Source organism: Nicotiana tomentosiformis, chromosome 5, assembly GCF_000390325.3.
Source record: "Nicotiana tomentosiformis chromosome 5, ASM39032v3, whole genome shotgun sequence".
NCBI lineage: Eukaryota > Viridiplantae > Streptophyta > Magnoliopsida > Solanales > Solanaceae > Nicotiana > Nicotiana tomentosiformis.
In genome coordinates, this window is record NC_090816.1 from 86,333,691 (window position 1) to 86,351,003 (window position 17,313).

Consider the following 17,313-nt stretch of genomic DNA (forward strand, 5'->3'; position numbering starts at 1 on the left):
TATTCTCTATGTCTCTATACACCAGAGTCTAAAGCAAATAAGGAAGATAACATAGTAATATAGAAGGGAACTCCGGAGTCTGCGGACGCTGGCAGATATACCTCGAAGTTTTCTCGTACAGCTAGTTTACTAATGCGTGGTTTGATAAGATGTACCTGGATCTGCACAAAAAGATGTGCAGAAGCGTAGTATGAGTACACCACAACGGTACCCAGTAAGTGCCAAACCTAACCTCGGTAGAGTAGTGACGAGGTCAGGTCAGGCCCTACTGGAGAATAAATAATGGCATGATAAAATGTTTAAATAATATTATAAGATAAAATGACAATGAAAATGAACCAAGTAGTATGTCACATTTAATTACATCAAATAATGGCAAATAAATACCTCGAGGAAACAAAATAAAATTCTTTTCAACTTTAAGAAAATCACAACAATAATCAAAGGCAACTGCGGCCATAAATCAATATCAACAAGGGCACTCCCAAGGTACTACCTCGTAGTCCCAAATCATAAGCAAATTCACAATATCTCATTTTCTTATCTCACCGCGGGAGCCTTCACAATTTATTTTAAAGAAAATATTTTTTTCGAAATAGCATCCCGCGTTTTAGCCATCCTTATCACACCGCATGACTTCTAGTAGTTCCCCCTACTAGCCACGCGTATCAAGCTACCCTTATTTCACCGCATACGTTTCAATACCCAGACCTTATACCACCGCATGCGCATCAATATCACAATTTACACCTCAAGTGCTCAAATAATTTAACTTGCCAAAATAATTCAACAACAATATTTTTTCACAATAAAGAGCTCACGGCTCATGCCAAAATAAATCATCAAAATAATTCAACAATAATATTTTTCCACAATAAAGAGCTCACGGCTCATGTCAAAATAATTCAACAATAATATTTTTCCACAATAAAGAGCTCACTGCTCCATCACAATCAGTACGAAAATCTTAAAAAAATATTCAGGAGTAAATAATTCAGGAAAATAATATTTCAAAATCTTTAATACGTTGCTTCAATATCAAGTTAAAAAATGCCAAATACTTCATATTAATAATATTTAATTTAAAAAAAATCAACTTTCAAATAATGCACAGAATAAAAGAAACCAAGTTCCAACTAAACAGATAAAATAATTAGCAGGAAAAGGTCAAGCAAATTTAAAATATAAACATTAAATCAATAATGAAGAATATAACAAAATAAAATCATTTAATTAATGCGCAACAGTGATCTACACAATTTAAAATATAATTTTTTACATTTAGCCCGTGTACACACTCGTCACCTCGTGTACACGACTTTTCACATATTACAATTATCAATCCTAGAGGGAATTTCTCCCACACGAGGTTAGACAAGTCACTTACCTCAACTTGCTCCAATTTAACCAAGTATTATGCTTTTTTCTCGATTTTTCCGACTCCGATCGACTCGTATCTAGTCATAATTAATTCGATACAGTCAACAAAAATTATAGTAATCAATTTCATAAGAAAATATTATATTTTTTTTAATAAAATCTGAAATTAGCTCAAAATTTTCCCATGGGGCCCACATCTCGGAATCTGGCGAAACTTATAAAATCCGATAACCCATTCAATTACGAGTCCACCCATACCAATTTTACCAAATTCCGATAACAACTCGACCTCCAAATCTTAAATTTTTATTTTTGGAAGAATTTGCAAAAATCTTAATTTTTCTTCCATAAATTCACGGATTCATGATGTAAATGAGTATGGAATCATGAAATATAATCAATATAGGATAAGGAATACTTTTCCCAATCGATCATAACTTTATGTACAAATATTTAAATGATAAATGGTTTAACTTTCTGAAAACTAGAATCAAACGACTACAACTTTCATGTTTTGAAAATTTTTCGATTCCTTATGAATTTTGAGATATAAGCTTCCAAATTTAGCTCCACACATCAGAAATTTCTGGCAAAGCTGCTCTACCAGCCTTCATTCAATCCATCATAACTTTCTGTACAAATGTCCAAATAATGAATGGTTTAACTTTCTGGAAACTAAAATCAAAGAGATACAACTTTTATGTTTTGAAAATTTATAGATTGTGCGATGTAACCTTCTTAATTTAGCTCCACGCACCAGAATTTTCTGGCGAAATTTCTGCAACAGAAATTTCCAGCAGCCTTCTTTGTCCGAAATTCATTCCGTTTACCTTCCGAAATCTACCCGAGACCCTCGGGACCTTAACCAATTATTCCAACATGTCCTAAAATACAATACGAACTTAGTCGAGGTTTCAAACCACATCAAAACGACGAATCGCACCTCAAATTAAAATCTATGAACTTTGAACTTTCAAATTTTATATCTTGTGCCGAAACACATCAAATCAATTCGGAATGACTTCAAATTTTGTACACAAGTCATAAATGACATAACAGACCTATTCCAATTTCCAGAATCGGATTCCGATCTCGATATCAAAAAGTCAACCCCCCGGTCAAACTTTCCAAAAATTTAACTTTTGGTATTTCAAGCCTAATTCCACTACGGACTTCCAAATAAAATTTCGATCATGCTCCTAAGTCCAAAATTACCATACGGAGCCGTTGGAATCATCAAAATTCTATTCCGGGGTCGTTTGCACATAATTTGACATCCGGTCACTATTTGAACTTAAACTTTTAATTTTTCATCAAAATTTTATATCTCGGGCTAGGGACCTCGGAATTTGATTTCGGGTATACGCCTAAGTCCCAAATTACGATACAGACCTACTGGAACTGTCAAAATAATGATCCGAGTTCATTTGCTCAAAATGTTGACCAAAGACAACTCAGTTGAGTTTTAAAGCTCTAATTCACATTTTAATCCATTTTTCACCTCAAAACTTTCCGAAAAATTTTACGGATTACGCACGCAAGTCGAGAAATGATAAATAGTGCTTTTTGAGGTCTTAGAACACAAAATTAATTATTAAATTTAAAGATGACATTTTGGGTCATCACAAGTATATATTATCATTATTATTTTATTGAATTCTAATTCTAAATATAGAATATTAAATCTTATTACTAAGCACTAACTACAGCCCTTCCTATATTTGCTTATTTTTTATTAGTCCATAACTGTTGGACTCTATGCATCAAAGCTCAACTTATAAGATGGAAAAGCTCACATCTTTCAGCCGATTTGGGACTAGAGTATTTCTCAATTTCCGACCGAAATCGGTCGGAAAGTTAGAAAAATTTTAATAAAAAATTATTTTTGTACATTGTATACAAGTATGACCAGGTGTTGGTCAAATATTGACTAATTTCTGACCGAAATCGGTTGGAATTTTTATTTTTTTGCTGTGAGACCACTATTTCCGTTGTCATAAATATTTTTGTTGACTTTTTCGATCAATTTAGCAATTTCCGACCGATTTTGGCCGGGTTTTTTTTTCGACCGATTTCGGTCGGTATGCCTTGGACGAAATATGCCAGTTTTCTAGTAGTGCTAGCTGATGATCTCTTATGTTCACGAGGAAATTCTCATCATATATAATGCCTTATTTGCTGTTTATTAAAAACTATGTTTTAGTGCTTGGGAGTTCTTCATGTAAATTAAGAACAAGGGATAAAAAGAGTACTTTGATTAACTAAAAAGGGAAAATTAAGAGGGATAGGAAATGAAACTAATCCTTTATCAGCTATCACCTCCATTTGCATTCTGTCTTCCTAAAAATTGATATGTTAGTGGCATACATTTGTTTGGGCTGTGTGCGTTACATCTGTGTTATTCACTGAAGAATATTTGTGCTATTACTTCATTTTAACCGGCTATAGTAACATGTTACTAATACTTTTTTTAGGTTATCATATTAGGCTTTCTATAAATAGTTATATGTAGTAGGTTAATTAACATAGCTTGATGGTGTAAAAAATCTTTACAGCATTATTGATGCACAAAACTAAAAGTCTAGAATTTATCTTAGGTTTATGATTTCATACTTGTGATGAATGGGCTAAACGAGTTTTGTTAGGTGGAGCTATTCGCCGAAAATTACACTATGTAGGTCAAAAATAATTTCCATATATATATATATATATATATATATATATATATATATGTTAGATGTTGAATCCCCTTACCTTGTTCGCATGTTTATTTTTTTGTATTCCCTTGATGAAAATCCTGCTTCCACCACCGGTGTGTCACGACCCAAAACCTAACCCGTCGTGATGGCGCCTATTGTGGTACTAGGCAAGCCGGCCTTTCCAAAACACTTTCAAAATTTAACAGAAATGAATTAAGACATTTAAGATAACCCGAGTTTTTCATAAAACGGGGGTAAAAACCCAATTAAAATATAAGTGCGGAAAAATAGCCCGACATCGGGGAGTCACTAAGTCATGAGCATCTAATAACCAATCTCGAAACAGAGTCTACTACAGTCTGTGCCAAATACCAATACAAGAGAGAAAAGATAATAAGAAAAGAGAAACAAGGATTGCGGACGCGGGCATCTACCTCGTAAGTCTCCGATAATCAGCCCGCGTACGAACTCAGCGGCCGTCAGAACCGTACACACCTAGATCTGCACATGAAGTGCAGGGTGTAGCATGAGTAAAACCAACTCAGCAAGTAACAAAATTAAATAAGGAACTGAGAAGCAGTGACGAGCTATAAAAATACAGTTCATATCAAAAGTTTTCAGTAAAGAGTGAACATGCTTTCAAATCCAGTGGTATAAGTCAAATCAGTTCAAGCCCAAGTAAAACAGATATAAATCTTCCAGAAATTTCACAACAACATCGGACAGCAACCAAGTGCAACAATAAATAAAAGCAAGTACAGCCTCTCAAGGCAGCAGTCACTCAATTCATCTCATAAGCTCATACTCTCGGCTCGCATCCCTCAATACACACTCTTAATAGGTACCTGCGCTCACTGGGGGTGTACAGACTCCGGAGTGGCTCCTTCAGCCCAAGTGCTATATTGTTGCGGCGTGCAGCCCGATCCAATATTGTTGCGGCGTGCAACCCGATCCATATACCTCACAGCTCGCAGCTCGGCACTCAGGCCCTATCTCAATCACTAACCTCTCCAGCCCCTCAGGCTCACATAATATCATAATAACTAGCCCAAACAGAAAATACAACAAGTATCAACAAGAAATGAGAGGAAACAGAGATATAACACACAAGTAAGACTGTGACTGAGTACGAGACAATAATTAACAGTCAATTCAACAAGTATACGATCGCTGCGGGTCCCAACAGTGATATCATATAGCCTAAGCATGGTTTCTAACATGAAAGGCAGTCAATTTCTCAAAGACAAGGAAAACAAGTAATAACAATGGATATTCGACTTTACAGTCTCACCGTACGGACCAAGTCACGGTCCCTCACGGTGCACGCTCGTACGCCCGTCACCTAGCATGTGCGTCACCTCCAAATATTCACATGATACAAATTCTCGGAGTTTCATACCCTCAAAACTAAATTTAAGACTGTTACTTACATCAAACCAAGCAAATCTCTACTCCGAAATGCCTTTGCCTCTCAAATCGGTCTCCAAACGTCCCGAATCTAGCCACAAGAAGAACAATACAATCAATATAGGCTAAAGGGATCAATTCCCCAAGAAAAGTAATAAATTAAAGCCAAAAATCCGAAATTGGCCCGAATCCGGCCTTCGGGCCCACATCTCGAAATCCAACAAAAGTGATAAAACCCAAAAGCCTAAAAAATCCCACTCAAAAGTTCTTCCTCTTTTTCCCCAATTTCTCACCCCCAAATCACGAATTGATGATAAAATTAAAGATGAAATCATACGATTGAACCAAAACTAAGTAAGAATCACTTACCCCAATCAACTCTACGAAAATCCCTTCAAGAATCGCCCAATTTCGTGTTCTCTAGCTAAAAATATGCAAAATGGGTTCAAACCCTCGTTTTGGAAACTTTAATACTGCCCAGACATTTCCTTAATCGCGATTGCGGAAATAGCCTCGCGATCGCGAAGAACAACTTCGTTGCCCCAGGATTTTTACCCTACGCGATCGCGGAATCACCCACGTGATCGCGGATCACTGCCTCTCATACCTACGCGATCGCATCATGCCTCACGCGATCTCGTAGAGCATTGGCCACACCTCCCCTCCTGCTCAAATCCTTCTACGCAAACGCGACCTTAGCCATGCGTTCGCGAAGCACAACTTCGCACACATACGTGATCGCGTTCCTAACTCTGCGATCGCGTAGAGAAAATTCACCTCTGCCCCGAATAAGCTTACGCGATCGCGAATGAATCCCTGCGATCGCGTACACGGAAACCAGAACCTATAGCAACCAGACTTCAGCTATCAAGCCAAGTCCAAAAATGATCTGTTAACCACCCGAGGGCCCCGGGACCTCAACCAAACATACCAACACATCCCAAAATACCTTACGGACTTAGTCGAGCTTTCGAATCACTCAAAACAACATCAAAACACCAATTTCACCCGGATTCAAGCCTAAAGAACTTCTAAACTTTCAAATTCCACAAACGACGCCGAAACCTACCAAACCACATCCGATTGACCTAAAATTTTGCACACAAGTCATATTCAATATTACGGACCTACTCCAACTTATGGAATCGGAATCCGACCCCGATATCAAAAAGTCAACCCCCGGTCAAACTTCCCAAAAATTCGATTTTCGCCATTTCAAGCCTAAATTAGCTACAGACCTCAAATTCAGAATCCGGACATGCTCCTAAGTCCAAAATACCCAACAGAGCTAACGGAATTGACGGAACTCCATTCCGGAGTCGTCTTCACACACTTTCGACTACGGTAAAAATCCTAAGACTTAAGCTTCCATTGAGGGACTAAGTGTCCCAAACACTCCAAAAACCATAACAAAACCTCCCGGCAAGTCACAATAGCAGAAATAGATATGTGAGAAGCAGTAAATAGGGGATCAGGGCTATTACTCTCAAAACGACTGGCCGGATCGTTACATCCTTCCCCCCCTAAAATAAGCGTTCGTCCTCGAACGAGCATAGAGACATACCTGAAGTGGTGAAAAGATGAGGATAACGGCTGCGCATATCATGCTCGGTCTCCCAAGTCGCCTCCTCGACCGGCTAACCCCTCCACTGAAACTTCACAGAAGCAATACTCTTCGACCTCAGCTTTCGAACCTGCCTATCTAAGATCGCCACCGGCTCCTCAACATAGATAAATCCTTGTCCAACTGGACTAAGCTGAAATCCAACATATGAGACGGATTGCCGTGATACTTCCGGAGCATAAAAACATGAAATACTGGATGAACTCCTGCTAGACTGGGAGGCAAGGCAAGCTCATAAGCAACCTCCCTAACACGTCGCAATACATCAAATGGACTGATAAACCTCGAGCTCAGCTTGCCTTTCTTTCCGAACCTCATAACACCCTTCATGGGTGACACCCGGAGTAAGAATCGCTCTCCAACCATGAATGCAATATTGCGAACCTTCCGATCCGCATAACTCTTCTGTCTGGACTGGGCTGTGCATAGTCTATCCTGAATTATCCTAACCTTCTCCAGAGCATCCTGAACCAAGTTTGTTCCCAATAATCTAGCCTCTCCCGGCTCAAACCAACCCACTGGAGACCTACACTGCCTACCATACAAAGCTTCATATGGTGCCATCTGGATGCTCGACTGGTAATTGTTACTGTAAGCAAACTCCGCTAGAGGCAAGAACTGATCCCACGAACCCCCAAACTCCATCACACACGCACGGAGCATATCCTCTAATATCTGAATAGTGCGCTCAGACTGTCCGTTCGTCTGAGAGTGAAATGTTGTGCTCAACTCCAATCGAGTACCTAACTCATGTTGTACGGCCCTCCAAAACCGTGATGTAAACTGCGTACCCTGGTCCGAGATGATAGATACCGGTACGCCATGAAGCCTAATGATCTCGCGGATGTACACTCGAGCCAGCTGCTCGGAAGAATAGGTAGTCATCATAGGAATGAAATGAGCTGACTTGGTCAACCGGTCCATAATCACCCAAACTGCATCAAACTTTCGCTGAGTCCATGGAAGCCCAACAACGAAATCCATAGTGATCCGCTCCCATTTCCACTCCGAAATCTCTAACTTCTGAAGCAACCCACCTGGTCGCTGATGCTCATACTTCACCTGCTGGCAATTTAGGCACCGAGCAACATACTCCACTATGTCCTTCTTCATTCTCCTCCACAAGTAATGTTGTATCAAGTCCTGATACATTATCGCGGCACCCGGATGAATAGAATACTACGAACTGTGAGCCTCCTGGAGAATCAACTCACGCAAACCATCTACATTGGGCACACATAGCCTGTCATGCATCCTCAATGCACCATCATCCCCAATAGTGACCTCCTTAGAATCACCGTGCTAGACCATGTCCTTAAGGACAAGCAGGTGGGGGTCCTCATACTGACGCTCCCTGATATGATCATAAAGAGAAGACCGAGAGACCACACAAGCCAATACTCGACTCGGCTCAGAAATATCCAATCTAACAAACTGACTAGCTAAGGCCTGAACATCCAATGCCAATGGTCTCTCTGCTGTTGTAAGATATGCTAAGCTCCCCAAACTCTCCGCCCGGCGACTCAAGGCATCGGCCACCACATTAGCCTTCCCAGGATGGTACAAAATGGTGATATCATAGTCTTTAAGAAGCTCCAACCACCTCCGCTGATGCGAGTTAAGGTCCTTCTGTTTGAACAGATGCTGCAAACTCCGATGATCCATTTAAATCTCACAATGGACACCGTACAAATAGTGTCGCCAAATCTTCAAGGAGTGAACAATAGCTGCTAACTCAAGATCATGGACAGGATAGTTCTTCTCATGTGTCTTCAACTGGCGCAAAGCATAAGCAATCACTCTACCCTCCTGCATCAGAACACACCCAATACCGATTCGTGATGCATCACAATACACTGTGTAGGAACCAGAAGCTGATGGCAGAACTAGAACTGGAGCCGTGGTCAAAGCAATCTTGAGCTTCTGAAAGCTCTCCTCGCACTCATCAAACCACCTGAATGGAGCACCCTTCTGGGTCAATATGCTCAAGGGCGATGCAATAGATGAAAACCCCTCCACAAAACGACGGTAATAGCCTGCCAAACCAAGAAAGCTCCTAATCTCCGTGGCTGAGAACGGTCTGGGCCAACTCTGTACCGCCTATATCTTCTTCGGATCCACCTGAATACTATCACTGGACACCACGTGTCTCAAGAGCGCCACTGAACTGAGCCAAAACTCACACTTGGAGAACTTTGCATAAAGCTTCTCCCCCCTCAATCACTGTAACACAATCCTCAAATGTTGGGCATGCTCCTCCTGGCTACGAGAGTACACCAGGATGTCATTAATGAATACAATGAAGAATGAGTCCAAATATGGCTGGAACACACTGTTCATCAGATGCATGAACGTTGTTGGGGCGTTAGTCAGCCCAAAAGACATCACAAGGAACTCATAATGGACATATCGGGTCATGAAAGCTGTCTTAAGAATATCTCAGTCCCGAATCTTCAGTTGGTGATACCCTGACCTCAAATTAATCTTGGAGAACATTGTCGCTCCCTGAAGCTGGTCAAACAAATCATCAATACGTGGCAAAGGATACTTGTTCTTGACTGTGACCTTGTTCAACTATCTGTAATCAATGCACATTCTTATAGTACCATCCTTCTTCTTCACAAATAGAACTGGTGCACCCCAAGGTGACACGCTAGACCGAATAAACCCCTTATCAAGGAGTTCTTGAAGTTGCTCCTTCAATTCCTTCAACTCCTTTAACTCAGTCGGTGTCATATGGTACGATGGAATAGAAATGGGTTGAGTGCCCGGCACCAAATCAATACTAAAATTAATATCCCTGTCGAGCGGCATGCCCGACAGGTCTGCAGGAAACACATCCGGAAACTCTCGCACCACCAGAATAAAATCAATAGCAGGGGCCTCTGCATTAACATCCCTCACAAAGGCCAGATAAGATAGACAACCTTTCTCAACTATCCGTTGAGCTTTCAAGTATGAAATTACTCTACTGGGAACATAGTCTAAAGAACCGCTCCACTCAACCCTCGGCAAACCCGGCATTGCCAACGTCACAGTTTTAGCGTGACAATCTAGAACAGCATGACATGGGGACAACCAATCCATACCCAATATCACATCAAAATCGACCATATTGAGCAACAAAATATCCACTCTAGTCTCCAGACCCCCGATGGTCACCACACATGACCGATATACGCGGTCCACAATAATAGTACCACACACATGAGTGGATACATGAACAGATGAAACTAGAGACTCACGGGGCATATCCAGATAATGATTGAAATACGAGGACACATATGAATAAGTGGAACCAGGGTCAAATAATACAGAGGCATCTTTATGGAAAACTGAGACAATACATGTAATCACAACATCCAAAGCAATAGTATCTGGTCTGGCAGGAAGAGCATAGAAACGGGCCTGGCCGCCCCCTGATCGGCCTCCCCCTCTCGGGCGACCCCTAGCTGACTGGGCTCCACCCCGGGCTGGCTGAGCGGGTGGTGGAGGGGTTGGTGTTGATGACATAGACCGGCTCCTCTGCGGAGTTAGACCTCCCACTATACGGGGACATTCTCTCCTCATGTGACCAAACTCCCCACACTCATAACAACTCCCTGGTGCTGGTGCAGGGGACTGAAGGGGGCCTCGAGCATCGGGATAACTGGCAGAAGGACCTGGCATAGGCGAAACCTGACCTGATGGAGCACGGGACGAGCTCTGCGCTGGGAGGGAACCGAGAGATGAATGACCCTACTGATAACTGTGAGAACCATGGCCAGATGATGCACCACGGTGACCTGGACGAACCGTCTGAGCATGTCTGAAAGGATGGCCCCTATCGTGCTGGAACTGACCCCTAGAAGGAGCACCGCTAAATCCTCCCTGTCCACGAGGCCTCTTGGCCTCCCTCTCAACCCTCTCCTGACTACGAACCATCTCAATCTGACGCGCAATATTGACAACCTCATCAAAAGTAGCCCCAGACAATCTCTCTTTGGTCATAAGCAATCGCAGCTGATAAGTGAGGCCATCTATAAACCTCCTGATCCTCTCCCTATCTGTGGGAACCAACCAGATAGCATGACGGGCCAACTCCGAGAATCACATCTCATACTGCATCACAGACATATCACCCTGATGAAGCTGCTCAAACTGTCTGCGCAGCTCCTCTCTGCGGGACTGAGGCACGAACTTCTCCAGAAAGATAACGGAGAACTGCTGCCAGGTAAGGGGCATTGCGTTGACCGGCCTACGCATCTCGTAAGCCTCCCACTAACTGAATGTAGCCTCGGAGAACTGAAAGGTAGTGAACGAGACCCCACTGGCCTCTAGAATACCTGCTGTACGGAGTATCCTCTGACACCTATCCAAGAAACCCTGTGCATCCTCTCCCTCATCTCCCAAACCTCTCCAATCTACGCTGCTCATCCTCAAGAATAGCAGGAACAATATAGTCCTGAGCAGCTGCAACCGGCCGGGCTAAGGGTGCCTCCGGTGTCTGGAATCCTTATACCACCTGCTCTGGTGTGCGGGCAGCGGAAGTCTGAGCACCTCCCCCGGCCTGAGAAGTGGTTGCTGCAGCCGGAACAGAGACCGCCTGAACAAGACTGGTACACGCGGTCAGAATCTGAGCTAAGGCCTCCTGAAGGCCTGGAATCACAATAGGCACAGGTGGTGCCTGAGCTAGTCCCACCGGCTCATCCACAATTGGAATCCTGAACTGGGGCAACTGGTGGATCTGCAGGTGCTGCCCTAGCTGCGGTACGAGTTGCACCTCTGCCCCTACCACGGCCTCTACCGCGACCTCAGCCTCTCGCGGCCCTGACTGGTGGTACTGGTGGCTGTCCATCATGTCCCGTAGTATGCATCATCACCATCTATGAGAGAATGAAACAACAGATGTTTAGTTACTAGAATCAACATATTCGCACGACATGAATTCAAGAATGTGGAGTTTCCTAAGGGTTCTGCAGCCTCTCGAAGATAAGTACAGACATCTTCGTACCGATTCACAAGACTCTACTAAACCTACTCATGATTCGTGAGACCTATGTAACCTAGGCTCTGATACCAACTTGTCACGACCCAAAACCTAACCCGTCGTAATAGCGCCTATCGTGGTACTAGGCAAGTCGACCTTTCCAAAACACTTTCAAAATTTAACAGAAATGAATTAAGACATTTAAGATAACCCGAGTTTTTCATAAAATGGGGGTAAAAACCCAATTAAAATATAAGTGCGGAAAAATAGCCCGACATCGGGGTGTCACTAAGTCATGAGCATCTAAAAACCAATCTCGAAACATAGTCTACTACAATCTGTGATAAATACCAATACAAGAGAGAAAAGATAATAAGAAATGAGAAACAAGGATTGCGGACGCTGGCATCTACCTCGTAAGTCTCCGATAATCAGCCCGTGCACGAACTCAGCGACAGCCAGAACCGTACACACCTGGATCTGCACATGAAGTGCAGGGTGTAGCATGAGAAAAACCAACTTAGCAAGTAACAGAATTAAATAAGGAACTGAGAAGCAGTGACGAGCTATAAAATACAGTTCATATCAAAAGTTTTCAGTAAAGAGTGAACATGATTTCAAATCCAGTGGTATAAGTCAAATCAGTTCGAGCCCAAGTAAAACAGATATGAATCTTCCAAAAATTTCACAACAACATCGGACAGCAACCAAGTGCAACAATAAATAAAAGCAAGTACAGCCTCTCAAGGCAGCAGTCACTCAACTCATCTCATAAGCTCATACTCTCGGCTCTCAGCCCTCAATACACACTCTCAATAGGTACCTGCTCTCACTAGGGGTGTACAGACTCTGGAGGGGCTCCTTCTGCCCAAGCACTATATTGCTGCGGCGCGTAGCCCGATCCAATATTGTTGCGGCATGCAACCCGATCCAATATTGTTGCGGCATGCAACCCGATCCAATATATATATATATATATATATATATATATATATATATATATATATATATATATAGAGAGAGAGAGAGAGAGAGAGAGAGAGAGAGAGAGAGAGAGAGAGAGAGAGAGAGAGAGAGAGAGAGAGAGCCTGAAAGCTTGTTGCGGCATGCAACCCGATCCATATACCTCACAGCTCGCAGCTCGGCACTTAGGCCCTATCTCAGTCACTAACCTCTCCAGCCCCTCGGGCTCACATAATATCATAATAACCAACCCAGACAGAAAATACAACAAGTATCAATAAGAAATGAGAGGAAACAGAGATATAACACACAAGTAAGACTGTGACTGAGTACGAGACTATCCAATATTGTTGCGGCATGCAACCCGATCCAATATTATTGCGGCGTGCAACCCGATCCATATACCTCATAGCTCGCAGCTCGGCACTCAGGCCCTATCTCAGTCACTAATCTCTCCAGCCCCTCGGGCTCACATAATATCATAATAACCAACCCAAACAGAAAATACAATAAGTGTCAACAAGAAATGAGAGGAAACAGAGATATAACACACAAGTAAGACTGTGGCTGAATACGAGACAACAATTAGCAGTCAATTCAACAAGTATACGACCGTTACGGGTCCCAACAACGATATCATATAGCCTAAGCATGGTTTCTAACATGAAAGGCAGTCAATTGCTCAAACATAAGGAAAATAAGTAATCACAATGGCTATTCGACTTTACAGTCTCACGGGATGGACCAAGTCACGATCCCTCACGGTGCACGCTCGCACGCCCATCATCTAGCATGTGCGTCACCTCCAAATATTCACATGATACAAATTCTCGAGGTTTCATACCCTCAAAACCATATTTAAGACTGTTACTTACCTCAAACCAAGCAAATCTCTACTCCGAAATGCCTTTGCCTCTCAAATCGGTCTCCAAATATCCCGAATCTAGCCACAAGTAGAACAATACAATCAATATAGGCTAAAGGGATCAATTTCCCAAGAAAAGTACTAAATTAAAGCCAAAAATCTGAAATTGGCCCGAACCCGGCTCCCGGGCCCACGTCTCGAAATCCGACAAAAGTGACAAAACCCGAAAGCGCATGCACTCACGAGTCTAACCATACCAAATTTAATCAAATCCGATAATAAAATCCCATTCAAAACCTCAAAAATCCCACTGAAGAGTTCTTCCTCTTTTTCCCCAATTTCTCACCCCAAATCACAAATTAGATGAAAACATTAACGATGAAATCATGGAATTGAACCAAAACCAAGTAAGAATCACTTACCCTAATCAACTCCACGAAAATCCCTTCAAGAATCGCCCAATTCCATGTTTTTTAGCTCAAAATATGCAAAATGGGTTCAAACCCTTGTTTTGGAAACTTTAATACTGCCCAGACATTTCTTTTATCGCGATCGCGAAGAACAACTTCGCTGCCCCAAGATTTTTACCCTACGCGATCGCGGAATCACCCACGCGATCGCGGATTACTGCCTCTCATACCTACGCGATCGCATCATGCCTCATGCGATCGCGTAGAGCATTGGACACGCCTCCCCTCCTGCTCAAATCCTTCTATGCGAACGCGACCTTAGCCACATGTTCGCGAAGCACAACTTTGCACACATACGCGATCACGTTCCTAACTCTGCGATCACATAGAGAAAATTCACCTCTACCCCAAATAAGCTTACGCGATCGCGAATGAATCCCTGCGATCGCATACAAGGAAACTAGAACCTACAACAACCAGACTTCAGCTATCAAGCCAAGTCCAAAAATGATCTGTTAACCACCCGAGCCCCCGGGACCTCAACCAAACATACCAACACATCCCAAAACACCATACGAACTTAGTCGAGCCTTTGAATCACTCAAAACAACATCAAAACACCAATTACACCCGGATTCAAGCCTAAAAAACTTCTAAACTTTCAAATTCCACAAACGACGCCGAAACCTACCAAACCGCGTCCGATTGACCTCAAATTTTGCACACAAGTCATATTCAATATTACGGACCTACTCCAACTTCCGGAATCAGAATCTGACCCCGATATCAAAAAGTCAACCCCCGGATAAAACTTCCCAAAAATTCGATTTTCGCCATTTCAAGCCTAAATTAGCTACATACCTCAAATTCACAATCCGGATACGCTCAGAAGTCCAAAATCACCCAACGGAGCTAAAGGAACCGATAGAACTCTATTCCGGAGTCGTCTTTACACACTTCCAACTACGGTCAAAATCCTAAGACTTAAGATTCCATTTAAGGACTATGTGTCCCAAACACTCCAAAAACCAAAATGAAACTCCCGGCAAGTCACAATAGCAGAAATAGATATGGGAGAAGCAGTAAATAGGGGATCGGGGCTATTACTCTCAAAACGACCGTTCGGATCATTACACGGTGAAACAATGCATTGACTAAGTATCATTCTCCGTGATATATATATATATATATATGAATATATATATATATATATATATATATATATTCAGGGCTTCTATTTTCCCTCTTCGGTTGTGTTGACAAATTAATTTATGGGTATGCAGGCGAATGCTGCTTCTGGGATGGTTGTGCATGATGACTGTAAGTTAAAGTTTTTGGAATTAAAATCAAAGAGAGACTACAGATACATAGTTTTCAAAATTGAGTCTCAACAAGTGGTAGTGGAGAAGCTTGGGGGCCCTGAAGAAAGCTATGAAGATTTCACTAACTCTCTGCCCGCAGATGAGTGCTGCTATATTGTCTTTGATTTTGACTCCATAACTACTGAAAATTGCCAGAAAAGCAAGATTTTCTTTATCGCTTGGTAATAGTACCAACTTTCCAGATCATTTCCCTCCTATAATATTTTCTATACCTTTCTCTTCAATCCTTATGATCTTTATAATTATTTTGTCTAATTCAGTGATTACCAGTGTTAGTTAACCATTTTCTGATATACTGTCATGAATTTTAGGTCTCCTGACACATCAAAGGTGAGGATGAAGATGGTATACGCGAGCTCAAAGGACAAATTCAAGAGAGAATTAGATGGAATTCAAGTTGAATTGCAAGCAACGGATCCTAGCGAAATGAGTCTTGAAATTATAAAGTCGCGAGCACTTTGAATCTCATCATATATACGTACCCATCTGCAGCCTCCCCTCATTAATGCTAGCTGTTGTATTTTAGTGTTTTTAATTTCCTGTATTGTTTGATTATGTTCAAGTCATACACCAAATTTTCTCTGTAGTCTGTATGTATGCTCCAATAGCTCAACATAATTTGTGTCTTCTGTCTTTCTTTTGTTGTTAATTGTTATAAATAAAAGTACTAGTTCTCGGTACCAACCATATACTAGCAACAAACTGCTGCAAGATAAATAAAATACTTGAAATTAAGATCCATCCACCCAGGGAAGAGAATAAGGTTCAAAGATCATTAGATCTACTGAACTAGTAATTTGTACAACCAGCAGGGTGCAACTAATAATGTGTAGCAGGTATTCTTCCAAGTTCTATTGAAGAAAAGTACATAAAGAACTTCCCAAAAGAACCACACACAAATTAGGACCCCTTTATAACATAAAGATTTAGTTTTGGGCAGAGCTAAGCTATCAATTTATTTATTAATATTTGCACATAAATTTAAACTTTATCATTCAAATATAATTTATTATTTAATCTTAATTTTTGGCTTTACAAAATTCAATGTTCTGTATTTAATTTAATTGTGTTAAAATCAAATGTACAATTAAACCAATAATTCATATAGTTCAATCGCAAATTATCATCAGTTCTTGAGGGAGGTTTAGCAATTCTCGTCAATCTATTTATTTCACAAATATTTTTTTTAATCAATAGGGGTTCTGGTCGGCTAAAAAATATAAGGTTTGGCTCGATGCCATATTCGTGTTTCGAGGAGATTTAATATTCTCACTATACAATATTTGGTTGCTATTAGTGATTTCCTTATAAATAGTACATACATAATTATGTGGGAATATATATGTGTTATTTTATGTAAGATAGAATATGGAATAAGAGTACAATTATTACACTAAAATGTCAAAACTAACTCTCAAAGTATTAAGCAAAAATTTGCGTTGTTTAAAAAGTAAAAAATATATTTCTTAAGTATTACTACTAATAATCGACCACAAAAGGGAAAAACAAAGGAAAAAGGGCCCAACCGGGTTCGAACCGGTGACCTCTTGATCTGCAGTCAAATGCTCTACCACTGAGCTATGGACCCTTGACGCCTGTTAAACCCTATATTTT

General features: G+C 41.3%; 1 protein-coding gene and 1 non-coding gene across 3 annotated transcripts; one reads left to right on the forward strand and one right to left on the reverse strand.

Moving 5' to 3' along the window:
* The first annotated feature begins 3,963 nt into the window (after positions 1-3,963).
* On the forward strand, positions 3,964-16,383 carry LOC104118483 (actin-depolymerizing factor 7-like). Of its 2 annotated transcripts, XM_070175526.1 has the most exons (3): positions 3,964-4,054; positions 15,601-15,860; positions 16,011-16,383. In XM_070175526.1, the coding sequence occupies exons 2-3, from the start codon at positions 15,619-15,621 to the stop codon at positions 16,159-16,161; spliced, it is 393 nt and encodes a 130-aa protein (XP_070031627.1). In that variant the 5' UTR covers positions 3,964-4,054; positions 15,601-15,618; the 3' UTR covers positions 16,162-16,383. The 2 variants fall into 2 exon arrangements, with proteins under 2 accessions (XP_070031627.1, XP_009628017.2); XM_009629722.4 differs by lacking the exon at positions 3,964-4,054 and having other exon boundaries at positions 15,587-15,860.
* Positions 16,384-17,215: 832 nt separating this feature from the next.
* TRNAC-GCA (transfer RNA cysteine (anticodon GCA)) lies at positions 17,216-17,287 on the reverse strand. Its single transcript has one exon. It is a non-coding gene; the product is annotated as a tRNA-Cys (tRNA).
* Positions 17,288-17,313: the final 26 nt, after the last annotated feature.

What these genes read in the sequence shown, in the direction of transcription:
- LOC104118483 (XM_009629722.4), top strand. Translation starts at nt 15,589, where the DNA reads ATGGGTATGCAGGCGAATGCTGCTTCTGGGATGGTTGTGCATGATGAC. An exon ending in AAGATTTTCTTTATCGCTTG is followed by an intron (nt 15,861 to 16,010) that starts GTAATAGTACCA and finishes CATGAATTTTAG; the next exon opens with GTCTCCTGACACATCAAAGG.